The following is a 27,590-nucleotide window of genomic DNA, read 5'->3' as shown; positions in this document are numbered from 1 at the left end:
GTTTCTGAAAAGATCAAGTGGACAGGTGACGTGAAGGCTTTCAGGGAACTAGAAAATGCGAATCAACTGTTAGCCACTGCTCCTTTGAAAACCTAAGCACTGCCTGTAAAATACTTCGACCACATATTAATCAGACATATCTGGAGTAGCGCTTTCAGGTAAGGTTTATTGTGCCTAATATTTTTTTAAAAACTTGGAACACTGTCTTAAAATTCTTCTGACCACTTATTTCAGTCAAAGACCGAGAGACAGGGATGTGTTATATGAAAGAACTCTTGAGATAAAGAATTGTTTCTATGGAAGAATGAGAATGAATCAAATAAGTCTGAGATAGAAAGAGATGTTTGGAGAGAGGAGGACCTTAAACGCATAAGGATGCTGTGCTCAACCAGAGTCTCTCCTTAATTACCCGGCCATAAAGGAGCCTTAAAACTATGTGATAATGGAGAAAGGCAGGGTTTCCATCAGCACACAGCTCAGTGTGCACCTGCGTCCAGGGGAGCTGGGTGAGCAGGGACAGGGAGCCGGCTTTGCTTCCAGTGGGCACTCGCCGTCAGCACGGACACGAGGCAGAGAGGCCACGGAGGCCACCCCTCCACTCGGCCAAGAAGGGCCCAAGATCCAGCTCCTGTCTGCCCACCTTGTCGGGGCCATCTTCTGATGCTTCCGGTCCCCCGACAACCCGTGAGGCAGGACACAGGCAAGAGCGGGCAAGTGCAGGACCTGAAGCCAAAAGGCTGAACTTTGAATCCTGGGTCTGCTCCTTGCTGGCTACGTAACTCTTTGGGCACATTACTTAACCTCTTGCTCTCTCCAGTTGCAAAGTGGGAAGAGCCACGGTTGGTACTAGTTTCCTTTTGCTGCTGCAACAAATTACAACAGACTTACAGTTTAAACAACACAAATTTGTTATTTGAGAGCAGCGGGTGTTTGAAAGTGCACAGTGGCAGGAGGGCTCCTGGAGGCTCCGGGGAGAGTCTGTATCCTTGCCTTTTCCGGCCTCTGGTGGCTGCCTGCACGCCTCGCTCACAGCTCTTCCTCCAACTTCAAAGCCAGCAGCCTAGCACGGTCCAATCCCTCTGACACTCCCGTCCTTTTATAAGGACATTGAGCGGGCAGGGGGGAGCCCAACGTGGGGCTCCATCCCCCGACCCTGAAATCAGGACCTAAGCCAAAACCAAGGTGAGATGCTTACCCGACTGAGCCACCCAGACGCCCCTGCATCTCAAGATTCTTAATCACATCTGCAAAGTCTCTTTTGCTCTGTAAGGTAACATATCCACAGGTTCCGGTGTGGCCATCTTCGGGGGGGGGGGGGACATTATTTTTCCTACAATAGTTGTCAAGGAATAAATACTTAACATAAGACACTTAGAGCCTGGCTTTAGTAAGCACACAATATGTGTTAGTTGCTGTTATTATTATTTGCCTGGGCAAAACCTCTCAGCCTTGAAAGTCTTCCCCGTTCGATAGCTGTGACCCAACCCTTTCATCTGGCCAAGTCCCGAGACCTCCTTCTGGAAGCCTCTCCTGACCTAGACCGGGTTGGGGGTCCTGCTGGACTCAGGTTCTTAATTTTGTGTTGTGTTTTAATCATCCATTTCTTCCAGTAGCTTGTAAATTCTTTAAGACCCGAGACCTCTGTTTCACTCATGTCTGTGTTCCTGCCTGCTGGCACAGTAGCACCTACTCAAGGACGAAGGGCCCTTCCTGACTCCCTGGCAAGCGAGGGTGGATGCTGGTTCACGAGCTCCCAGGGGTGCTCAGAACCGTGGAGCTCCTGCATCCTGCCACAGGGGAGCCAAGGGGATTGGAGGGGCGGGGCGGGGGGAGTCTGTATTTTGGGGTCATCGTGCCCTGCACAGACGCAGTTCTTTAGGGCAAACGGCTGGTTTCCCCATCAGTGGAGCACTCTTGCGAAAAGTGGGGAAAGATCCACGCTCAGCCTGGAAAGGAAAGCTGGGCTCCTGCAGGTGTCTCGGTCTCACGGTGTTGGTGGAAAGCCACTGTCACACAGCCCCAAGGGGGGCGGGGGTGGGGCAGGCTGGCACAGGAGACGGTCTGGAAAGGCTCAGCTAGTTTGGGTTTTCTGATACATGGAAGGACGACCCGAGAAGTCATCTGCTTTGGCGGTTTATAAGACTTAAAACAGATTCCCTGGCCCTGGCTCAGAACTGCCGAGTAAGAATGTCCAGGGGTGAGGTGGTATTTCTGCAAACCACCCAAAGTCATTCTGCTATGCCGCCAGGTTGGGGAGCCACTGATGGATCTTCCCCGAATTTTCCAGACAAGCCTGTGCTACAAATACATGGTTCCGAAAACAAGTGCGTAAAACCGGAAGGCACGGCCAGTGCGGCCCATCGTTACGCAAACGTGCTCTTTACCCACCGGGCCACACAGCACGAATACCCAGCTGTGTCTTCTAACCTACCTGGATCTCCTTCCTCTGGTTAGCCCCCAGGTCTTCAAGAAGTGGGGGTCTTTGATGTGGCCTCTGAGGGGCGCCCTCTAAGGTGACGCCACTCCTCATGGGCTCAAACTCTCTACTGCCTGCACTCGGCACCTGGTGCATCTGGAGCCGCTCGGCTCACCAGGCCAGTTGCCGGAGCGGTGGGCATCCACAAAACAGGGAGAGCCTCGTGCTGTGCGTTATTCTGCCACGCGTCTCTTCCTCCGCCTTGAGTTATACTACCAAACGCTCCTTTTTGTAAAATGCAGCTTCCTCACAGGCTGGGGGTGGGGGAGGAGACAAGGGGAGAAGACCCCTGCCCCGTCAAGGAAGGCAGCTGGGCGTGAATAATCTGTGGGTCAATCACACGTTCACCTGCTTCCACTTTCCTTGCCTCCACACGCACGACACGAGTTCAATTCATGGCCTTGATCTTGGTCTTAATCTTGGATCCATACTGAGTCCTTCCATAAGCAGCTTATTTAAAATCTACAATGGCCCTTCTCTGGAGTTCTTTCTTTATCTCCCTTCCTTGTTCTAGTTTTCTCCCCAGCATTCACTCACATCCTAAATGCTTACTTATTAACTTACGCATTGAAATTACCTTTGATTTTCAGGCTTATTATTACTGGCCTGATCCTTCTACCAGAATGTAAATTCTATGAGCGCAGGGATATTTTTTTGTCTTCCCCTCCGCTGCCCACTGATGGTTCCCCCCGCACGTCAAAAGTACAGCAAGGAAAAGCCAGTCGGACAGACAGAGTGAGGAACTGTGAGGAAAAAAGACAGAAAACCCCACCACGGGGCGCATTTCACAGCGGACAGAGGTCCAACGAGAAGGCAGAGCAGGAAGAACCAGGGGAAAGCCGAGAGAGGCCGGGGGCCCCGGATCAACATGTCAGTTGCCATGGTTACTGTGAAGGAAGGCCTGGGCCCTGCCCTCCCGCCTCAGGCCGCCGGAGCTGGGGGGTAGGTAGAGGGTGACCAGGTTTGGCACAAGCATAAAACAATAACTCACCCTGGGAGAGGCACGCTCTCACCGAAGGCTACTAAACTGTAATCCCCGCCATCCACATGCGGCGGGAGGCGGTGCGGTGGGCATCGGATCAAATTCGCGAGCGTTAGGGGGACAAAGAGATCATAAACAAGAGACAGAGCTGTGCCTGGACACAGAAAGAATGAGTCATCCAGGGGAGCGTGGTGGTGGCGGCAGCTGGCTGTGGCCTCCCAGAGACTGGCAGCCGAGCAGCGTCAGGGGCCGCCGGCCAGGCGGTCCCTTCCGAGGGAGGCCAACACGTGTAAACCTGCGGCAGAAAGAGCCTGCATTTCACAGCATCGTTTCTGTGTCGGCCCAAACTTCACATCTGTTCTCTGAAGCCTCCCTACTGTGTCTACCATGACTCAGAACCCCCCCACCCCAGCCCGGGCTGTCTCCCCTGGCCCCTGCATGGCTACCTGACCCCCCGACCCCACCCCAGCCCGGGCTGTCTCCCCTGGCCCCTGCATGCCTACCTGACCCCCCGACCCCACCCCAGCCCGGGCTGTCTCCCCTGGCCCCTGCATGGCTACCTGACCCCCCGACCCCACCCCAGCCCGGGCTGTCTCCCCTGGCCCCTGCATGGCTACCTGACCCCCCACCCCCACCCTGGGCTGTCTCCCTTGCCCTCCCCCGCCCCTCGCATGGCTACCTGGCTCCCAGCCCCTCTTTGCCATAAGCCGGCCTTCTGTTCCACGTGGGCGGGACCTCCTCACCTGCCACGTCTCTCTCTCCCCACGTGCCCAGCCCGCTCCCCCCTTCCACTCACTAAACCAGGTCATGTTGTCACCCTGGGCCACCCAGGCGCAGGCCTCTCCCTGCCCCGCCCCCCACCTCTGGTCAGACAGCAGTGCCGACTGATGCGAGGGCCTGGGCATCCTGGGGCCAACTGCAGCCGAGTCTTAACGCCCCACATCTCCAGCCTTCTTCCTCTGACCCGCCTCACACAGGGGGGCCCCCGCTGAACCCCGCCTCTGCTGAACAACTGCCCGGGATCCCCACTGGTCCCAGAACAGACTCCCACAGCTCAGGTGACAGTCCTCCTAACTGGGCTCGGGACACCTTTTCCTCTTCTCCGCCTGCACGCCCCCAACTCTGAGCCTCTGCACATGCTGGTCCCTCTGCCTGGAAAGCCCTTGCTCACTTGTGTGGGTTGGAAAAAAATCTCGCTCAGCTTTCCGGGGCCTCGGCTGTCAGGCCCTTCCTGCAAGCGCTGCTCTCCGGAGGAATGAATGTTCCTGTTATCACCGCTCGCACAGCACAGCTGTCACAGCATTAATCCAGGGGCAGACGGGTTGTTTTCACACCTCTATCCCTCCTAGATTATGAGTACTCTCAGGTCCTTATTCATCCTTAAATTGTCAGTGCCTGAAATACCTGCTCACACGTTCATTAAATGAACGTCTTAGAAACACATGGCTTCTGCACAATCTGGTAGGAACGTATCTACGGCTCTGAGTCACACACATGCACGGAAAGGGTCCTTCTGCCGTGTCCCCTGATGAAGATGGCTTACAGCAGTAACGCATAGGAAAACCAGGGACAGGCAGGCAACCCCGGGAAGCCAGGTCATGGCGTGGATCGGCGGACCTCTGCGATGACAAATCCCGTGACAAAGACAGTTTCTGCCTAGTAAAAAAGTGTGCCTGGGTCCAGGCCAACGACTTAGTTCCGCTGCTGCTGACTATGGCGAAGTTCTAGCGCGAGGAGAGGGTTTGGAGAGAAGCTGGGAGGAATCTGACCCGTCAGGGGGGACAGCGGACCTGGGGTGTGAGGGCTGCTACTCCTGATGCAGGACACACAGGGCTTGTGTCCAGTCTCTTTGCAGCAGTTCTGAGAATGCAGAGCCCCAGAAAGATTGCACTGCAGTGCGGACACGGCAAGCCCAGAAAGATCGGCAGGAAAGAGCCCCAAGCTCCCCAATTCTGCAAGGTCAACCACCTGGGGGAGAACGGCACCGACACACCAAGCCCTGACTGGAAGGGGCAATGAGGTGAAGCCACTCAAGACAGGGACAGCGTAACAGGGTGGTGGACCCAGAGTGGGGTCTACCCGGGTACCCAGAGTGAGCAGAAGGCTCCAGTGACCGTATCTCTGCTAGGTAAAATTCAGCTGAAGAAGAGACTACGTGATGCTAACGAAGGCCAATTTACGTATCTATACCTCACCTTGTTCCAGAAAAAATTCGGCAGCTGACATCACTGTCACTGTCCCTCTGTTATTTTCCTTAGGGTTCAAAGCTTTCGGATTCTCCACTCAGGCTCTGTCATCGTCCGCTCTTGGCCACACTCCATACTCACCACTGCCCTTAAGTTCAGGAGCCTGTGTCTTTCCATCCTCATGACACCTGCTTCCCCTTCTATGTACCATTAAACATACACTTGTACTCTCACATCATCTGTCTCTTTAACCAGGACGGAGCCCTCCCTCATCCATGTGGCCCCACAGGTGTCGGGGGTAAACAAACATCTCCAGACCCCTGGAGCCCCATGGTTGTAAGTGAAGTTAACCGGGGTTCAGGGAAAACAGAATTTTCCCCAAATTAATGAACAGAACCTAAAACCAAATAGGGGTTCTCACGCTTGTTCGGCATAACACAGGATTGGGACTCCAGGCTCCACCAAGGAAAGGTCCCGCTGGCAATCTTGAAGGAGGTTCAGATCATACCACCCCCAAATGTGCCACTTTGGCATAAGGGCTGTTTTGAGCGGAAGGCAATTAAGAAACAGCAGACACAGAAGGAATTCTCCGGCCTCGCCCTTTCCACCTAAAAGCAAGACATGCATTTCCTTTCGTGAAGGTGTTCTTGCCTTCCATCTCCCACACTAGAAGGAAGAAAATCACCATTATCACTGGAGAGATAACGTTGGCACCAAGATGTATCAGCACAAGGAAATCTTGCTAAAGTAACTCTTATCTTCTATAAGTTTTTTCCATGTATTTATCTTCCCACAATTTACTGCCCCTAGAACCCCTAACCCCTTTTTCCCTTTGTCTTGTCACTTTCCCATAACTCATCTCCCTTTGTTAAAACAGTATATAAGCTCTCAGGCCTAACTGCTTCTTCCAGTTTTCTCTTCTTTCCTGTGAAGCTCCTGTGTGCACGCAGAACAAACTTTTTCTCCCATTAATTTGGTTCTTCTCTCCTGTTGTCAGTTTAATTCACAGGCCCCAGTCACTAAATCTAAAAGGCTGGAGGAAAAGCTTTTTTTCCTTCTGGCCATATTAGAATGGGTTCTGCTGTTTGACCTGGAAAGCAGACCCTGCTGTATGAGGAGTGTGCAGTGGGGTGGTCAGCAAATGCAGGCTGCCCCAGCCTATATGCTGCCGGATCTCTGTCCCCCCTGCGTCCAACATCCCGGGGGCCAAGGATGAAGCACTGTCACCCACTGTCTGCCATCCCTGTCTCTGCCTCTCCAACAGTTTCCAGAACCTGAGCCACAGAGCCGGCTGGGCCACTGCTGAGGCCGCCTTCAGCAACTTCCATACGCGGCTCTGCTTTCTACCCTCTTTCAATATTCCCTTGCTTTTTCCTGTTTCAAATTCCATTTCTCCTACGTGGACCTTCACTCTCACACAGTGCTTTTGGTAAAGATCTCTCAATTTTAATATTTGTGTGATAACCATAAGTAAATACAGTCGAATTTGGGTGGTAGGCCTATGGCGACACATATATTTTTCATATCAACACCTTGTGCTGTGGTTGTAAAGATGTTCTAATATCAATTTTGGAAGCAATTTAAATGTTTCCCTTTTTCCTACTGCTATCTCCCTGCCCCTCTTCCTTCGGTGGTGACCCTAGGCAAGGGGTAGAAGAGAAGCCCCCACAGTAGCAAATTAGACATGAAAGCCGGGAGGAAACACAGGCACTAAGGAGAACTGCAGACAAGCACAAACCAGGTGCGGGTTAGTAGACCCAGGGTGGTTGCTCGTGTTGTGCACGCGATCACTGGCGGGGGAACCCACCTGGCCCCAGAGGGATGCTTACAGCATTTCTTCTACCTCTTCTTCCTCAGCCTCTCAGCACACACCCCGCTAGGGCGAGCCAACCCAGCCACCCAGGGTGAAATGGTTAGAGAAATCCAAGAGAGGAAGAAATCCTCTCTTTTGTCAAGAGAGCGCATGCGTCGTCCCTGGGCATGGCTCTCCCGTTTCTTCTCTTCCAGTTGTCTCAACGGCTCCCCCTTCGTATTTGTATAAGCTTTTCCTTGGTCACCACCACCCACCGAACACCCTGCCATAACACTCCTGGACAGTTTTTGTTTGTTTTGCTAAAGAGAAACCTTGCGGGTATGGCGCGAGGGTTACATGAGATCATCCATGTGACTCACGGACTTGAAGCCTGGTCCTCCCTCCCTCCACCCCACGGCCCACTAACCTGGGCTCCCTCCCGGGGATCGCCCTCTGAGGTTGGGCCATTGGTGACTTGCTTGCAGACACGCGGGAACCTCAAGGCTTTGGGGACCAGTGGCTTCTCCACAGCCACATATATGTCCTCACTCCTCCCAGGGCAGCAGAACCCACGCCACAAGCCCCGTGTGGGCAACACAGCCGCACTCCCCCATCCCCGCAAGGCCTGCCATTTGTCCGCTGGTTTCCACTAGGAAAACTGGTTGCACACCCCCTGCCATTTAACCTAACAAAAGCTCCTTGACAATTAAAGTCATTTGGAATGCTCCAGCTAGCTTACTGAACAGATCCCCTCTTAAGTACCCATTGTTTTCTCTGCAGTGAGTTTTTTTTTTCCTTTCAGCCATGATTCTTGCCTCTACTTCCTTCCCTAAATGGAAATTGCATTTGCATTTTTCACTGATGATAATTTAAGTTATCTGGTTTATTCTTCATATGGTTGTAACCAACTGGTTAAAATCTTACAGGAGTATTATGCTAGTGTCTATATTACAATTGGCCTCCCTGTTTCTCTTTTCTGACACTCAGTTAGCTTCTCTGATTTTCAGTTAAAACACCCTTGCTGGCCACTGTTAAGAGGATGTTTTTGTAGTATTCCTGGTGTATCAAAGAAGTTAAATTTCAGGGCGCCTGGGTAGCTCGAGAGGTCGTTCTGACGCTTCATTTCAGCTCAGGCCGTGATCTCGAGTTCGGGATCCCGCATCGGGCTCTGCACTGACAGCCTGCTTGGGATTCTCTCTCTCCTCTCTCTCCCTCTCCCTCTGCCCCTCCCCTACTCTCTTTCTCTCATAATAAACAAACAAACAAACTTTAAAAAAAGTTATATTTCAGTTCCTGGTTTAAGAAAACCCAACAAATCATCTCTCTAGCTGTGTGATAATAAGTCTCTTTATGTCTATCATGTTTATTTACCAATGAAAATACCGAATAAAGGAGGGGGAAATCTGGGCGATTAGAGAATAGAATATGCTCCTAAGGGTATTCTGAGAACAAACCAGGTAATATCTTAAAGACACTGTTTCAAACTCCCATGAAGAAAAAGGGCAATTTGCTGACATGCGTTGTTGCATCATTAGGCATTGTCCCCTTTTCACGTAGAACGAAAATGAGTCAAGGTAAGAAAAATGTGATCGTGAGACACGCCTACAAATACAGAAGAGTGGTTTGTCTTGCAGAGTTCTGTCTTAGCCATGTGGCTGTCTTCCTCACGAAGCAATAGTTGTGTAGTGGTGACAGTGGTGGGGAGAAGTGGCATGATGCATGATCGGTCCTGAAGCCCCACCCCGACCTCCGGGGACAGCTATGGGGCACTTGCCACCCCAGGGCCCAGGGGGACGACAGGGCCCGAGTGCCCACCTAACGTTCTGCCGCTCCAAAGAATGTGCTGAGATATGAGCAGTTTTGGAGACTGTCACTTTAGCTTTAAAAGCTGTAAAGTGCATATGGGAAAAGCTTTTTCCTGGTTTCTCTGCTGTCTACTTGCACGAGAAATGTCACAGGCAAATGCCAAGCCAATCACTGGACTACTGGGATTGAGCCTTTTGCTGTGCTAGTTCTCAGCCAGCCAGACTTCATCCACAGGTTCCCTTTGGGCAATTTTATTTTAAGGAGGCTGAGGATTGGAGCCCTGTGCTGGCAAAGGAGCCAAGAGGAAGTCCATCCTCCTAAATAGTTATTTCAGCTTAATAACGCTGAGGTGAGACGCCCGGTTAACTAGCAGAGCATCACAATAAACCTTGTACTTAATTAACCCCTACAACATATTAAGTGCTGTATCCATCTTTTACCCAGACTGATAACCTAGTCAACTCCACGCTCCAAAACTAATTCATAGTTTACGTCGTGTGTCTCAGGACCGAAAAAGGCTTTCCACTGAACATCTCAGTTGTTCCCACAGTAAGCGTTTTGCAGGGAACAGGGCCAGATCAGATGGCCGTGTGCCTCCCTTCCCCCGCAGCATGCGAAAACCAGGAAAAAGATTTCCCCAGAGCACCAAGGCGCCAGCCACAGAGCCCGGGGCCCCTCGCTGCTGCTCTGAGGCATTTACCGCTGAATTCTCCTGTCCCACTGTGGGAAGGAGGCCTCCCAGTGAGGACTCATGAGCAGATGACACGACTGACACGGTTTAATGGGCAACACCAGCGCAGCCCGGGAGGCCTTCTGCTGGGACTGAAAGGGCGGGCGCTGTGCCAGCCCGTACAGTCCTAGGAGCTAACGGAACCAGACGAGGATCGGCAGCGGTGGGGAGCTGGGAAGAGGGTGGGAGACCCGGCGCCCATGATCCACTTTATCACTCGGTCAAACTTTAACATTTTTGAATTTCCTCACACCCTAGCCCAAAATACACGGAAATAAGCAAATCCTCCCAAATGAAGAAGTCTTCTCCAGCCACACCTCTGCCCGCCCTCCCCCTCCCCACCCCCCGCCTCACTCTCCCGTTATTATTTCTAAGGCAATTCAAACATTAAACCAAAGCTCCCCCAATGCCGCTGTGTGCGCGCGCTGCGGGCGCAGCCCGTTTCAGCACCAGCCTCGGGGGACAGACGCCATAAGGGAGGGGAAGACCAAACCCTCGTCTGGTCTACTGTCACCACCAGAACTGCTCTGGGGACAGGTGTCCCAGGGTACTGCGAAATCATGAGGGCTTCTTTAGGCACTCCACAAATAAAACATTTCCACAAATAAAACGACCAACTAGCCGCTCCAGCCCTTCCACTGCGGTCCTCTTCAACGGGGGGGACGTCCCTGCCCGGAGAATGGCAAGCGTTCGTGACCTACATATGGAAAAGGGGTCTCGGGGAGCCTCCCCCCGCCTCAAGCCCCAGAGATCGGGAGACCCCGGGCACCGGGAGACCTCCCGTAAGCGTTCGGAGCGGTCTGTCCAAACCTGCGCTCGGGTTTGCCAACGGCCCGGCCGAGGGTCGTGGGTTCGAGGGGAGCGCTCACCTGCCGGCGCCCCGCCGACGCCCACCTGCGCGGCAGCGCGAAGGCCGGCTCGCTGCGGGCGGCCAAGAGAAACAAGGTATTCGTTTCGCGTGCTGCCACGGACGGCAGGACCACACACGCACCGAACCGCGTCTCCAGTTGCAGAGACTTTCCCGCCCGAGTTGCCTTCTGGCTTCTGGCTCGCCCGGGGCTCGCCGGAGCCGGGGCCGTGCCGTCCCTTCGCCACAGACGCACCGGGCCCGGCCCGCCGGCGGGGCGCCCACTTACCCGGAGCCGGGCGCGCGGGCCGAGGGCGCCGCTCACGCGCGGGCTTTGTCTCCGGCGCGGTGCTCGCGGGGGCCGGCCAGAGCGCGCGGCATCGCTCCTCGGCCGGGCGCGGGGCTGGGCGGGCGGGCTCCGGCTCCGGCTCCGGCTCCGCGCCCCGGCGCCCGCGCGCCTCGGCGCTCGCGGGCTCGCGGTGGAAAGGCGCGCCCCGCACCGCCCCCGGGGTCTCCGGGCCGCGTCAGCAGCCCCGCCCGGACAGGGGAGGCTGGGGGCGGGGGTGCAGGGGGGCGAGGCCGTGCCCCGCGAGCGAGGGAAGTCACCCAGACCCAAAGTACTTCGGCCCGCTCACACCCGCCGTGCGGGGCTCCCGGGGCGCGTCCGGGTGCGGTGGGGTGCGGAGCGCCAGACCCACGGACCCCGGCCGCCCTCCCGGCACGGTGGTCACGCCCACTCCGCGGCAGGGTCTCGCCCGGCGCCCGGGAGGGGCCGGGAAATCCCGCCCGCCGCCGCCGACGTCACTGGTGCGTCACCGGGGCTCCCGCGCCAGGGCTCCGCGCACTCCCCGCGCCCCCCGCCCCGCCGCGCTCGCCCCACGCCCGCTCGCGCGCCCCCGGCCGGGCCCAGCACTGCGCCCGGAGCGCGCGCGCCGCCTCGGGGGGAGAGGGGGAGGGGCTGGGGGGGCGGGGCTGTGGCCGTGGGGTCGCGGTCCTCGCGGGGTTCCGGCACCTGAACCCCCGCGTCCGCCTCCCGGCCTGGAGGGTTAGTTCCGGGGACCAGCCAGGCTGGGCGCGGCCAGTTTCCATCCGTCCCCAAAGAATCCGTAATATGCCTCCCAGCCCCCCAAAGGAGGGCAGTGAGTGGAGAAACGCTTGATACCTGCGAAAATTCACAGGGCATTGTCTCCCTTTCCGGGCGCAGGGTAACGCTGACGTCGCTAAGTGACGGGAAACGAAGGGCCCGCCGAGGCAGCCCACCCTTTGGGGACTGAGGGCGAGCCGCGGGCAGCCCCCATCCCGGCCGGCTGCCAGGAAGGCGGGAACGACTTCCCGGTGTTCGTGGAGAGCAGAAGCGGTTCCCGCGGGGAAATCGAGGGCGACCCCTCGTTCCTTTTGAACTGTAAGCGTTTTGCGGTAGAGCTTTTTTAAGCCTCTTAATTATTATAGCCCTCCACCTCTGGGGGGGGGGGGAAGCAGCGTAATTGCCGTCCATTTTCCGACTGCCGGTGAAATTGCGCAAAACGTTTGGAATAGAGAAGCAACAAAGATTTCCTTGGTAGGACGAGGAGGCCGATGTTAGTTCTTTTATAAAAACTATATAAAATCATGGCTGACAATTAGGAAATAAGTCTTGCAAATCTGCCTTCGCCGCGCTCACCCACCAAACAGCAGCCACTCCTTGATGTAAATGACACCAGATCACTTGTTTCTTGGATCTCTGATCCCCACTGACTTGACATTGGCCCCAGACAAATGTGCGGCTTTGCTGACTCCTGGTGCCTGACAGAACGCGAATGCAGAGTTCAGAGGTGCCCACCTGGGGCCCGCGAACATCTCACAGCTTTTTTTTTCACAGCTTGCAAGTGCCCATGTGAGGCACAGAATCGAACGATGGTAAAAATGACTAAGGCTGTAAGTGCACCTACAGCACTGGCCTTTTTTTTTTTTTTCTTAAGTGAGAAAAGGTATATGGGTGATGCATTTAAAATTCAACAAATCGAAAACTGTACTATTTCCACCCCCAAGTTTATTTCTCCTGCATTTCTCGCCTCAACAGCACGTCCTGCCCCCGCCCCGCCCAGGTGGTTGGCTAAGGCAGAATCCTGGTTTCCTATCTTCCCAACTCGCATCTCGACCAATCCGAAGGCATCAGTTGTAAGGGAAAGCAAGATCGACACTTCCCGGTACCTCCCTCCCTTGTTTTATCTTTCTAATTGATTACACCATCCCTTAAGGCTGGAGTATGCCCATTTTAAAGAAAAGGAAGAGAGTCAGTGGTTCCAGGGTGGATCCCCAGACCAGCATCAATGGCATCACCTGGGAACTTGTTAGAAATGCAAATTGTCAGGACCCACCCCAGCCCTCCTGAATTACAAACTCTGGGGAAGGGGCCCAGCAAGCTGCTTTAAGCCCTCCGGGGAATTCTGATTCTGGCCCTCTTTGTTTATCACCCTAGACTACTGTCATCAGCTACCATCTGGTTCTAGGACCCTGGACCCCCGACTTCCTTTCTGCCAGCTAATAGTCCTTGTTCTCAACTCTGTTGTCTGATGCCAATATGGAGGCGGCAGATTTCTTTGACTGGTGTTTACATGGTGTATCTTTCCCCATCCTTTTACCTTTAACCTGTGTCTTTATTCGTAAAGTAGGATCTCTATTCTTGAGGACAACACAGAGTTGGATCTTGTTTTGTAATTCAGCCTGACAAACTGAGCCTTTTCTTTTTATTAAAAAAATTGTTTTTAACATTTATTTATTTTTGACAGAGAGACAGAGTGTGAGGGGAGGGGCAGAGAGAGAGAGAGAGAGAGAGAGAGAGAGAGAGAGAGAGAGAGAGGCAGACACAGAATCCGAAGCAGGCTCCAGCCTCTGAGCTGTCTGCACAGAGCCTGACGTGGGGCTTGAACTCGCAGACGGCAAGACCATGACCTGAGCTGAAGTCTGATGCCCGACCGACTGAGCCACCCAGGTGCCCCTAGATTTTTCTTCAAATCCTTGAGCATTTGGAACGGGTTTATAATAGATATTTTAATATGCTTAGAGGAATTATATCATTTCCTTCCTTTCTTGATGTAGTCCTGTCAAATGAGTTTTCTCCTGTTTTATGTCACATTTCCCTCTTTCTTGGCATGTTTAGTAATTTTTAAATTGGATGCTAGACATTGTAAATGTATGCTGTTGTATGCCTAGATTTTGTTGCTTTAAAGAATAGGGATTTTTTTCTTTTCTGGTAGCCAGCTAAATTGCTTACCCATGATCCTTTGATATTTTCTCTAAAGACTTTTAACCTTTATTCTATGACTCTTCTGGGGTCTTCTTTGCATACCTTTATGTTCAGTGAACTCTTCCCCTCTGATTGGTCAGAACTGAAATGTCTCCCCGCCCACTATGAGCTCTGGGAATTGATCAGCTAGCTTGTAGCTCCCTGGACAGCCTTTGCTCAGAGCAAAAGTATTCGGCCGGAACCTCCAGGAGCTCACAGGAACCTGGTTCTTCTTGTCTGGGCGCCTTCTTTGGGCCACTCTGTGTCACAAACTCCAGTTTCTCAGCCTCGCAAGTGCTAACCTCTGTCTCTTCTTCTCAGCAAGACTTCTTTCTAGGCCCTTCTTAGGAACCCTGCCCCCATGGCTGCTAAGTGCCCTCTGGCAGGAGGCTGAGGCAGCCTCTGTCCCAGGGATCACAGTCCTGTGCTGCTTGTATTTCACACTTTGACAACCCTGGTTTCTTGTATTATATCCAGTTTCCAGTTGTGTAGGAGGGCAGGGTGAGTCTGATCCCATTTTTCCCCGAAGTGCAGGGAAGCAGGAGTTCTTGGCCTGTCGTTTGCGTTCATTCCCCCATCTCTTCACTTTTGCCTTTTGTCTCTGATGCTTCCCTTCAGCCTTGGCTTCCTTCCACCCTGGGCCAAGTCTAGAAGTTTTCTCTTTTCTTCATGATTTGGCTAAATCATTGCTATCTTTGAGGAACCTGATCTAACTGCTCCTCACATCCCAATCTTGTCATTCTGATATGTAGAAGCCTCTACTGGAAAATTTACTTTATTGTATCCTAATCCTTCCTTCCCTCAACCCTCATCTCCTTTCCCCTCCTTTCCTTTCTTTCTAAATCTCTCTCTCTACTGCTCTTATTCTTTGAGAGCAGATCTCACACATCTTTGTGTCCACTATATTGTAGAGGCTCAAAAAATGTTAAATGAAACCCCATGTTTAATGGGACGTCAAGAAAATCCATGTGTTTATTCATTTGCTTAATTTTCAATATTTTTAAGGATCCGGCAAAGGCGATTTGGTGTAGGCAAAGGCAATTTAGGAGGAAAATTACAAAAAGCCTTAGCTTTTGAACATTATTCCTGAATAAAAAGTTTGTAAGGATCAACTAACTGACAGAGTGATAATTAAAAACTGCAATGTTAGTCTGATATGGAGAAATTAAAAGGATTACCAGATTGAAAGTCGGCTTGCTTCTGACACAGTTCATCCCTGAGTGATAACCACATTTTTGGTCTCTCATAGGCATCTAAGTTAGCTTTTTTTGGTGGCTCCATAAGGACCTATTGTAATCCTGGAATGTCCATGTGTGTACAACCTTGTCATTCTTATCCTATTTGTATAAGAATTATCCTGAGATAAACATAGAACTGCGATCTACAAAAACCGAGGGCAAGAAAGGAAGTGAGACACTCTTTAGGGGAAGTCAAGTAAGTTCACTCCAAGGCAAGGAGCTCCTTAGCAAAGAAGAAACTTGAGGAAAGTGTGAAAGTGAAGATAATCCAAGTGTGGGCTTCATATTCTGTGGAAGACATTATCCAAAGATAAGGAAAGGCAACCTAGGACTTGGTAGGTTGAGTTGGGAAGTTTTCTTAAAAACAAGCATAGAAACAAACAAATGTGACACATACTGTCTATCTGTCCACCTACCCATCCCCTTGGCCATCCACCTCCCCCCCACCTCCCACTCCATCCATCCATCCATCCATCCATCCGTCCGTCCGTCCGTCCGTCCTTTTCTAGCATGTACCTACTCTACCCTATTTCAATGATACTATAAATCGCCCCAAATATTTAAAAATTCCTCTTTTGGAATTACCTGCAGAATCACAATTTTTTTGTGTGTGTTACCTTGTAATTGTGCTTTGTTTTCAACTAAGGCAGTTATCAAATATTTAATTTATCTGATTCAGCTCTGGATGACTTTTGGTTGTTTTTTAAATGTTTATTTTATTTTGAGAGAGAAAGAGAGCACATGTGCATGAGCAGGGGAGGGGCAGAAGAGGGAGACAGAGAATCCCAAGCAGGCCCTACACAGGGCTTGATCTCACGACCTTGAGATCATGACCTGAGCTGACATCAAGGGTCAGATGTCAACCGACTGAGCCACCCAGGTGCCCCTAGTTATTTTCAAAACTTATGTATGTTCGTAGGAGAAAGATTTCTCAACATTGAGTATATTCCGAATAGTCAACTGTAATAACTGAAAGAAATCATTCCCGGTAGGAAGTAAAGCAGTGGGGAAGAGGGTGGCTCACATGATAAGCACCAGGATCAGTGAGGCAGAACCGTAGCAGATGATGCTGACTCTGAGGGCCAAGGAGCATGGGTGTGTGTAAATACGCACCTGGTAGAAAGGACTGTGGAAGACACCTGTTCTTTCCATCTCACTACAGGCTGTGAAACATGAGACCTCACAACTCTGTTCTCCAGACCATCCTGGGAAATAAAATAGATGTCTAATTCTTACGTAACTAGGAGCACACATGAGTAGGTTTTACTTTCATTTATAATAAAGTATCTATAGAAATCTTGTAATGATATTAGCTAATTAACCATTTGTGTTTAGGTCCTATCAACGAATCTGAAAATGATTGCTTGATTTTTCCTAAAATCTCAGAAAAGATAGTTTTTATTATTTATTTCTTTTGAGAGAGAGAGAATACAGATAGTTTTTATTATTTATTTCTTTTGAGCGCGCGCGCGAGAGAGCGTGACCAGAGGAAGGGCAGAGAGAGAGGGAGAGAATCCCAAGCAGGCTCTGCACAGTGCAGAGCCTGACATGGGGCTTGATCTCACAAACCGTGAGATCATGTCCGGAGCCAAAATCGAGAGTCAGATGTTTAACCTACTGAGCCACCCAGGCACCACAAGATTTTTTTTTTTTTTTTAATTCTTGATGCTTGAACCTGGATTCCAAGGATTTTTAAAGCTCTTTTAACTAAATTAAAATCTGGGAATGAAAAAATGGTTTATTGTTATCAGCCCTCAAAAGTTTTGGCAAGACAAGTTTAATTCACTTTGGAAAGGAGCCCAACGTTGCCACAAAGCAATCTTTTCCAACCTCATCTCTCATTAACTTTGTTCATGAGAGGAGAAACAAGCTTAGCATTTGAGCGAGAATATTAAAGCCCAGCCTCAAATAATCATCTAGTCGTTTTGACCTCAAAGGACACGTTGCATTATTTAATTTCTCTCAAACAGCTGAGTTGCAAGCCAGTGTCCCCAAAGTGGCAGGATATATTTTTCTGTTCAGGCCATATAACACACAATAAAATTAGTAGCACCTCCTTCCCAGCCCATTGGACATTCAAGTGTATATATTTCGTATTGGCAAATATAGCTGCTTTTTTTATTTTTTATTTTTTATCGTGGAGCTTAAATTGGACATAACCTGGGGGAAGTATCTGATAAATACTGTCAACACTCCATGTGATACTCCAAAATGCCAGTTTGTGCCAAGCCTAAAACCTCTTTTGTTTGCCTCTGACCTTAATCCTGACTTGTTACTTCAAATGGCCATCTACTCCCCTCACTCCAGCTGTTGATGCTTTTTGGTTGGTTTTCCTAGTTAAAGGTTTTAAGCCTGTAAAGTTTTGAAGTGCTTTGGCTTCATAGTATATGGAGTGTTATCCTGAGAAGGGGAAGATATTGAAAAATAACGCAGCTGTCCAAGAATTAGGACATATTGGGAACAAATGGGGACATGTTGGCCCCAATTTGGGATAGCTGAAAGGTAATCAGCAAAGTAAGGGTAATGTGAATAATCCAAGAACTCCATAATACTTTCAATCTCCAAGTGTTAGGCAATTGAATTTCTTTCCTCCTTACTCACTTTTGTGAACATTGACTTTATGACTCTTTAATTTTTGACACTTTAATTACAGCGTGTCTTGGTGTGGATCTCTTTGGATTCATCTCATTTGGAAGTCTTTGGGCTTTCTGGGTTTCAATGTCTGTTTGCTTCCCCAGGTTAGGAAAGTTTTCAGCCATTATTTCTTCAGACAAGTATTCTGCCCTGTTCTCTCTCTCTTCTTCTGGGATCCCTATAATGTGAACGTTGGTCTGCTTGATGTTGTCCTATGTGCCACTTAACCTGTCTTTACTTTTTATTTTTCTGCTCTCATCAGGTTGAGTTTCCCTGCCCTATCTTTGAGTTCATTAATCCTTTCATCCACTGATCCTTTCTTGCTCTCCATGAAGTCAGCTATTAAACCCTTTTATTCTATTTTTCAGTTCAGTTATTGTATTCTTCAGCTCTGTCATTTCTGTTTGGTGCTTTCTTACATTTTCCTTCTCTTTGTTGAAATTCTCACTTTGTTCATGCCTTGTTCTCTCGACCGTGGTGAGCATCTTTATAGCCATTTTTCTTTTTGAACTCTTTAGCAGGTAAACCATTCATCTCTGTTTCATTGAAGTATTTTTCTAAGGTTTTCTCTTGTTCTTTCATTTGGAACATATTCCTATGTTTCTTCATTTTCTTGGACTTGAAAAAAAATTTTTAATGTTTATTTTGAGAGAGAGAGAGAGAGAGAGAGAGAGCATGAGCGAGGGAGGGGCAGAGAGAGAGAGGGAGACACAGAATCTGAAACAGGCTCCAGGCTGAGCTGTCAGCACAGAGCCGATGCAGGGCTTGAACTCACGAACCATGAGATCATGACCTGAGCTGAAGTCAGATGCTTAACTGACTGAGTCACCCAGGTGCCCCATTTTCTTGGACTTTGTATATTGGTTTCTATGCATTAAATAAAACAGCCAACTCTCTCAGTCTTGAAGGAGTGGCCTTCTTCTGTAGGAGCTGAACCTTATTGTTCACCCCCCCCCCCCCCAGCTCTTGGTTGCCTCTCAAAACTTTGTGATTATCTAAGCAAATTACTTGTTCTTAGTGGCCTCCAACAGTTGAGGGTGTGCCAAGACCAGTCGGTGCACCAAGGGAGGATCTCAGACAGCATCTAGATTCAGGCTCATTGGAGGCCAGACCTTCAGGCAGAAGCTTTTAAGGTTCCCAAATATACTTCTTTAATGCGAAGACTGAGAGATGGACATTTCTGTCTCCTTCTTCTGCACTGAGCCCTGGATGTTAAGCAGTTAAGAACTGTTTCTTTGCTCCTGTCCTGTTGAACCTATGAACATGAGCCTCACTGTCTACCAGAACCAGTCTATCAAAGGATGTGTATTCTGGGCAGCAGCCATAAGGACCAGGATGCCGGATACGTACATAAGCAGCTTTCTGGGAGACACCAGCACCAGGGGGCAGGGCAGAGGGAGGGCAAGAAGATGATGCCCGCTGCTCTCCCTGATCTCTGGAGAGGATTGCAATCTACCCCTAGATGTGTTTAATTAGAAGTCCCCCGCCCCCAACCCACTCTTCATAGTGCTTCTTTCCTCTCTCAGAGAAAGACTAGGGTTTATGACCACGGCCTCTGTGCTGTACCTTGGTTAAGAACTATTTTTTGGGGTGCCTGGGTGACTCAGTCGGTTAAGCGTCCTACTCTGGCTCAGGTCATGATCTCACGGCTTGTGATTCAAGCCCCACGTCGGGCTCTGTGCTGACAGCTCAGAGCCTGGAGCCTGTTCAGACTCTGTGTCTCCCTATCTCTCTGCCCCTCCCCTGCTCATGCTCTGTCTCTGTCTCAAAAAAAAAAAAAAAAAAAAAAACATTAAAAAAAAAAAGAACTATTTTGCATTTGTTAAAGTCCTGTGAGAGCAACGAACATAAGCCCTACTGGCCACCAGAGCCTGGTGATCAGGGGGTGTCCCATGGGTGGTGGCTGCAAAAACTGGGGCCCCAGTCATGTGCACAACCTCCTTTCTGGGAGATAACCTGGAGGCAGAGCGAGCGAGCGTAGAGATGGTCCTTGCCGGCTTCTGCAGTCCGGTGGCCTCGAGATGTGTGTTGTTAAAGGCCTGCCCCTCGGGATGAATCTTTTAAGATAAACCACAGGCCTCTTTCAGAAACCAGAAAGACTGGTTGCATTTCAGTTGCTGCCTCTGCACTGTGCCCTAGAGGTTTAGCCATGGTGAGTCCGGAGACCCCTTTACATTTGCTATAAGCTTGTGGTCCTGTGGATGCAAATCCCATTGTCTTCCAGAGCTAGATGTTTTGGGGACTCATCTCTCAGGTGCAGGTCTTGAAAGTTAGGGGTGCCAGGTGCGGGGTTCAAACCCTTTGCCTCTCAAGGAGAAGCTTAGGGCTGTGAGTTCTCTGCTATCTGTGGGCGCCTCTCCGAGAGTGTGGTTTATGGTGACACTGTGTCTTCGCCTCTCCTCCCCGTTTTGATGTTGTTTTTCCACCCTGCCCCCCACCAAGATGTAAGAGTTGCTCAGCTAGTTTTTGCATTTCTTTCAGAGGGAATTTTTCTGTAAGTAGCTATAGATTCAGTGTATCTGTGCAAGGAAGTGAGTTCAGTATCCTTCTATGTCAGCACCCAGAACAGGAAAACCCTGTAGCTCTTTCTTTGAAAACATGGAACAATTCCTCCATGAGAAGCAGATCACCAGGTATGAGCTCAGAAGGGCTAGAATCTCCCTCCTCTTCTTCCACCCGACCCCATCACCTGGCCTTGGCCTTGTACATAACTGGCATTGAGCCAACACAGTTGAAAGGAAGAGGGCTCTGAGACTTGCAGGTAAGGAGGGGACACTGAGGCTGGCTGCCTTACACTGCCAGATGCTCCTCCTGAGTTCTCCTGAAGACGGACATCTAGAAACAAGGGTGCTCTACTCCCGAGAACCCTGAAAACACTTCAGAGGCAAGGCAGACTAGAAGAATGATTCTGGGTTCTTGGGCTGCCGTTCCTTGAATTCACACACCACTTTGCAACGCCCACCGGCGAGGCCGAGGAGCGTAGAGGACGCTCTTTCCTTCACTGGGCCTTTGTTCCTTGATGTTCCTGCCTCCGGCGCTGGTAAACGTGCTGTCTGGAACACATCTGCCCCCATCTTTACCTGTCAAATTCCGATTCGTCCATTAGTTTGCAACAGAACTTTCCCTTTCTCAAGAGGCTTTTCTAGATCCTCTTGATCTAAATTGAATTCTTCCTGTTATAGTCTCTCAGAGGACCCTACACTCTACCTTAACGGCACTTAACCGTATTTTGTAACTACGGACATCGTATGTTACTGATAGCGCGTTTCTCTACCGGCCTGTAACCTCCAGGAATGCAGGGAACAGCTGTATCTTCAGCACTTAGCCGAGTGATACAGGGATGTGCGCAGTAGGCTCTCGTGATAGATCGGCTATTGGGGGTGGGAGGGGCAGATATATTTTCTTTAAAAAGTCTGCCTAAACTCTATTTAAGGGTAGTAAAGGCTGAAGTAAAATTTCTCATAAAGAAAGGAATTAAGAAACGAAAGTTATTATTTCTTAGTGACATCGGTGTATGGGAGCGCCAAAGAGAGAACATAGATGGGTTACAAAAAAATAAAAGCCACCAGTCTGAGATCTGGTTGTAATATTTAAATGGTATAAAGAATAGGTCTTTACATCTATTTTTATGAAATTTATTCCCAGTTTGAAGTGGCAGTGTATACAAAGATGACAGAGCTTGTGATGTTTTACAGAAATGTTTACTACAACATGCACATTATGAAGTGTTTCAAACATACACATATTAAGTTTCATGCTGAATAAATAATCCCCCCAAATTAATTTTTATTTTTACATAAAAATATAATATTGCACTCTTAACAAGACCAGTTATTTTGCATATTTTCTTTTTAAATAAATGATGAAATTCAGCCTTAAAAAAAAAAAAAAAAAAAAAAAGAAGACCGAGTAGCAACCCTATTCTAATAGGGGACTAATTTAAAGTTCTTGGTAGAAAAAATGAAAGCCAGACAATAGCTGCAATTTTTTTTTTTTTTTTTTTTTTAAACAAAGCAAGATCACTTCAACGTGAATAGGAATAATCTCGTCTCTGCACCTTCTGGGCCTCAGAATGCAGACCTGGTCTGTGCAAACCGTGATCTAAATGCAGTCTGTGAGCGTGTCTGGTGAATCACAAGCATACGTGGCCGCTTGTCTCCTGCATCTGTGGTGACAGCAGAGACGTTTGAATTGTATTTTATACAGTTTTTAAGCAGAATGTTTTAGAAAGTCTGGAAGTTACAAAAGTAGTTCTGTAAACACCATATGAATTAGATTTCCATAACAAACACGCAAGTTATTCTTAGGCAGGAATACATATTTTTATCCCGTGGTGACATATTACTGAGCCTATTGTACAGTGTTTTCAAAGCCAATAAAGCAGCACCCCAAGTAAAAATAGAGCCGGAATATCTGGTAGAGCTAGACCATCCCGAGATTTGTAGGAATTCTGGTTTATGGTGTGCCAGTTTTCTGAGGTGTAGACCTAGATTTTTCTACTGCTTCTAGAATTCTCAGGTAGCGTTGGTTAGTAGAAACAGTGGAAACCGTTTCCTGTAAGAATTACTCTCTGTCCTGTTGGAAACAAAGTAAGCAGTCTCCTTTTCTTTTGAAATTGTTTTGTGGAGGAAAACACTCCCTGCACATTAAATGTCTTACCTAGAATATATTATTGATATCTGTGCCATCTTTTTGCATAGTGGAGGCTTTCTATTGCAAATTGTTAGGTATTCAGTGCTCGGTAAATGGCAGATATTAAGATAATTATCATTGTGTTTAAATCTTAGTGACTCACCAGTATCTAGTGTTCTGGATTTTAAGGAGTTTTACGAAGAAACAGAATGTGTCTGAAATCAAAGATACTTGTGTTCTTGTTTGTGGCCATCAAAAAATTCTGGTTCTACTTTGAGCTAAGAAGGCAACTGGAAAAAAACTGCTTAACATTGAGATTCATTAGTGGTTTGTTTTAGTATTCACATGTTCCACAGAGTGTTCGGTGCCCAGACACCGACCGAGTGATTTACTTCTCAAAGAAAGCACTTATCAAGTTCACGATTCTTATCCCTTTCATTAATTTTCATTTTTTCTTTCTTTCTTTTCCCTTTCTTTCTTTCTTTCTTTCTTTCTTTCTTTCTTTCTTTCTTTCTTTCTCTTCCTTCCTTCCTTCCTTCCTTCCTTCCTTCCTTCCTTCCTTCCTTCCTTCCTTCCTTCCTTCCTTCCTTCCTTCCTTTTCTCAGGGGGAGGGTGGATTATCTTGGCATAAAACTTTTTAAATATAATTTTTAGAGTATTTTATATAAACAGTTAGGCTAACCAGTTGACATTCTACTGGCCCTTTTGGAATAACAGAAAAAGCAGAGACCCTAATCCTTTCTTTAGATTATGCTTATGGGTAAAAACTTTAAAGATACGATTTTAATTTATCGTGTAAGACTTGAATCTTATTGCTTGGGACATAATGACACAGCCCTCTGGATTATCACTAAATTAGAACAAAACTGTTCTCTTAGGACCTTGCGAGGCTGCAGAATATTGTGCAGGTGAAGAGGGCTGATCGTTATTTGGATGATTTGTTTGGTCATCCGTTTCTTCAAGTTCAACCTCCCCAAAACCGGGAAGGTCTACAAATCGAGTTTGGAGCTAAAGTGCTTTGGAGGAGCGAGGTTCTCTCTCATTCATCCAGCTGCGTAGCTGCTGAGGAAGGAATAGAACATGGGCTGTTTGAGGCGCTGCTGGTCCTTCCGGCACCAGGCGATCACGGTCCCGTCACTGTTCGCGGTGTACAGATGGTGGCCGTCACAGGAAAACGTGAGGCTGTCAGAAAGAAATCCCGTCTGTATGTTACGTCTTAAAATTGCATTTGCAGACTGGTGATCACACAGGAATCAGTGTAAAGAAGCTAAGATATCTTTACCGGAGCAGAGAGCCCAATGAAATGCCTGCTTACAACCCACCGGTTTCCAGTGTAATCCTAATACAGTTTAATTGCCCTGCTGACAACTTTGTGAAGCTCATCCTGACGAGGTGATACGGAAGAAAATCAGGATCAAGGAGGGCAGTGCATTCTGTTCCTTCTTTGCATATTTTCTCTTATCGCCTTGTTTATGCTTTATTACTTAAACAACAAATACTTGAGTATAGGAAAGTTTACAAAAGATAACAACAGGGCCACATGTTCTCTTTATAGAAACAAGTGGTGATTATTTTAGGGAGATATTTTATTTCCCTGAAAAGGGAAAAGGTAAATGTAGTGCACTGAAAATAAACTCACGTAATAACGTAGAATTTGAATGACTGATTTCCAGTTGATTTTTTAAGGTCAAGTGTGTTAGTACAACAAAGGGTAACTGGTTGTTTATCAATATTACCAAGTATCCTCCTGCAGCTATCAGTCATCCTTATGGTATTTTCAATAAGAAAGGGAAAGGATATCATTTCTACAATTCAAAAGCTTCCCTGGGCACTCTCCCAGCATGTCTTCTGTTAGACTGGAGCTCCCAACTCAGATTTGAAGCCCTACGAAGATGTGGACTGTGTCTCCTCTTGCAAAAGGTCTTGGTCAGCTTGGTGTTTGATAAATGGTCAGCTGTTTATGACTGTCATCACATATTTCACATCAGTGTGCTTTAACAACTCTCTAACAAAAATACAGTCACAAAGTATATCATGAAGAATGGTGGGGGGGGGGGGGGCGGTTACCTTACAATCGGCTTATTTGATTTAGGAAATGTGATTTCTCGCACAGGCTTTAGGTCCCATGTACTCCATAACCTAGAGAGGGAAGAAGTCATCATCTAATTATGCAAACTAAAATTTCCTTCACTAAAAAGTCCTAAATATTTGTTTATTTGTTAAAAATCATCTGGAAGGAAACACAATAAACAATTAACTGTAGTTCCTTCTGGGAAGTTTGCAGGGGGTGTATGTGGGAGTAAGAAAACTTGGTAAATTTTCACAGACAATACACAATTTCAAAACTACATTACAGCTAAGTTTGTTATTTAAAAATAAAACAGGAATATGGGGCACCTGGGTGGCTCAGTCGGTTGAGTGTCCGACTCTTGGTTTTGGCTCAGGTCATAATCTCACGGTTTGTGAGTCCGAGCCCTGCATTCAGCTCTGCTGACAGCTCAGAGCCTGGAGCCTGCTTTGGATTCTGTGTCTCCCTCTCTCTCTGCCCCTCCCCCACTCATGCTCTGTCTCTCAAAAATAAACAAACAGTAAGAAAATATATAAATAAATAAAATAGGAATAAGCAAAGAACCTATATCTGAAGGTGACTTTAAATCTCTAAATATTAAATATTAACATGCCTAGATATGATCTCACAGTTTGTGGGTTCGAGCCCCGCATTGAGCTCTGTGCTGACAGCTCAGAGCCTGGAGCCTGCTTCAGATTCTGTGTCTCCCCTTCTTTCTGCCCCTCCCCTGCTCACACACACTCTCTCTCTGTCTCTGTCTCTCTCTTAGAAATAAACACTAAAAATTAAAAAAAACCAAAAACCTAATTTTTGAAACTGATGTGTCCTTATGAACAAGAGCAAACAAAGAGAACGAAAACTCCTCTTACCTTACAATTCCATTTTCTAATCCCCCAGCAATCACATTGATAGATACTCCCTCTGGCTGGTTAGAGAAAGCAACAGAACAAATGATCTCTCTGCAGTGGACATGTCCAACGAGGTCCCCATTCACTGTCCAGAGTCTGAGGTCACTGCCTCCACCAGCTAGAACACCAAAATCGTTCAGCAGGTCACCAGAGTGTGGGTGTGTCCAGGACCCCGCGCCCTGGGTCCCAGAGGGCTGACTACCCCTACCCCTCCCACCCCCCCCACCCCCACTGTGCACCAGGCTTGTTTGTTTCAGTGATAAAATTTACAGGGAAGTCATGACTGAAGTCTGTATAAATAAAATTACTACATTATAAGTCACACAGAGCTCTGTGTATTTACCTAGTGACAATGACCGGTGGGAAAATAAAAATATTAATGTATAATAGAGAGCAACAGGTAAGTTAATCATGTATCTGTGTGTAATTGTAATATTTTAGTATACGAACTGCCAAGTCTGAATTTGAAAGTACCTAGAGAGTTGAACAATCTCCAAAAACAAATGAAAATATTCTGTGGAACCATCTATAAGAAGTGACTTATGTGAATTTGAAGAGAAAAAAAAGTTACAATAAAACTTAGCTGAGTCAAAAACTACTTCTTAAAGAAAAAAAAAGAAATCTAATTCTCACAATGAATCTTGTAAATCAATGACTTATTAAACTAATTCTCCCTGTTCAAAGACCATGAGTAACAAAACTTTCTGTAGTTTTCGAGAGGGGATCAGTGCTCCCCATCCTCTATAAAAATGGGGCTGCAGGTTTGGGGCCTCGGGATGATGAGCCCAGCCTTCTTGGGAGAAATATTCTCAAGCTGATCAAGACAGAGGTTAAGAGGCTTGATAAAGTTTGGATGCCATAGGGTTACTACACTTGATTTTATCTCTCCATTAGAACTAGCAAAAAAAGTACAGAATTTAACTTTCTCCTTTATTAAGGCAATGACAAGATTTCATAGACTTCATATTTTATAGCAAAGAAACAAACTGTGCAAATACTTCTTTATGTAAAGATACGCTGAAGCCCTTCAAATACCACAAACCCAACGCCTTCCGTGCCACGGCACTGTTCCCGACCGCCGAGCAGTGGACACAGCCCAACTCCCGCGCACAGATGAACGGACACACCGAATGTGGTAGGTGAACACACAGCAACATTGCTTGGCCATGAAAGTGATGAGGTTCTGATACATGTTACAACATGGATGAGCCTCAACATCAGGCTAAGTGAAATAAAGGACATGAACAAGACGAAGAAGGACAAATGGTGTAGTATGATTCCACTTACATAAAGTATCTAGAATGGACAAATTCCTAGCGATAGAAAGGAGGGTGGTCACCAGAAGCTGTGGGGCAAGGAGGAACACTTATGGTTACAGAGTTTCTGTTTGGGGTGACGAAAAGGTTTTTGAAGTAGACAGTGGTGACAGCTGCTCTACACTGTGGATGTGATAATGCCACCAAATTACATATTTTTAAATGGCTTAAATAGCAGTTATCATGTTAAATATACTTATCACATATGTAGAGAAAAACGATGAACAAATGGCCGGGTTTTACTTAAGATTTCCCATTGATTAGGGGAGATTACAGATTCAGTATACGAAAGAAATACAATTGTAGACGATAAACTCATATTTTCCTTGAGTAGACATTTATTTCACTCTTTGTTTTGAATTTAGTGTTTGATAAAAGATTTGAAAAATAAAACAACCAGACTTCTACTAGTCAGGTTAGAAGATTTATTGAAGGTACTGATGTAGGCGTTGATTGTTCCATGTAATCCATAGCCTCTGCACAGCTTAGTCCCTCAGAACAAAAAAATCTAAATGTGGTCCTGGGCTCTATGAAATATGGTACAGAACTTAATAGGCAAAGAATTACCCTAGAGGATTACCCAGCACGTTGGGCTACCACAAAACCAAGTAACTACTCATCTGCCGAAGACAGTACACAGCCAAGCTGAGGCCTTTACTCACTACCAGATGCTCTCACATAGAATTGAATTCAGCACATCAACTAAGAGA

At 47.9% G+C, this 27,590-nt stretch overlaps 2 protein-coding genes and 1 long non-coding RNA gene across 13 annotated transcripts in view; 1 reads left to right on the top strand and 2 right to left on the bottom strand.

Moving 5' to 3' along the window:
* GNG4 (G protein subunit gamma 4) overlaps window positions 1-11,230 on the bottom strand; it is a 71,075-nt gene extending 59,845 nt beyond the window's left edge. Inside the window, exon 1 of the mRNA XM_045039914.1 lies at window positions 11,109-11,230. The gene's annotated coding sequence lies outside the window, so the exon portion shown is untranslated. The remainder of the gene's footprint in view (window positions 1-11,108) is intronic.
* A 581-nt stretch (window positions 11,231-11,811) lies between these two features.
* On the top strand, window positions 11,812-27,208 carry LOC123380743. Its single transcript, XR_006586869.1, has 3 exons — window positions 11,812-12,221; window positions 12,879-13,005; window positions 26,577-27,208. It is a non-coding gene; the product is annotated as an uncharacterized LOC123380743 (long non-coding RNA).
* Window positions 16,185-27,590, bottom strand: part of LYST (lysosomal trafficking regulator) — a 200,313-nt gene continuing 188,907 nt past the window's right edge. For 9 of the 11 annotated variants that reach the window (XM_045039833.1, XM_045039831.1, XM_045039838.1 and 6 more), the window contains 3 exons: window positions 25,526-25,682; window positions 24,656-24,727; window positions 21,576-23,770 (listed from right to left, as the gene is read on the bottom strand). In XM_045039833.1, coding sequence (XP_044895768.1) covers window positions 23,632-23,770; window positions 24,656-24,727; window positions 25,526-25,682 — 368 coding nt within the window. In that variant the 3' untranslated portion in view covers window positions 21,576-23,631. 11 annotated transcript variants of the gene reach the window in all.

The sequence above is a fragment of the Felis catus genome, chromosome D2 (genome assembly GCF_018350175.1).
Source record: "Felis catus isolate Fca126 chromosome D2, F.catus_Fca126_mat1.0, whole genome shotgun sequence".
NCBI classification, from domain to species: Eukaryota; Metazoa; Chordata; class Mammalia; order Carnivora; family Felidae; genus Felis; species Felis catus.
Note: the sequence above shows the minus strand (reverse complement) of the source record. Positions and strands in the feature narration are given on the sequence as shown.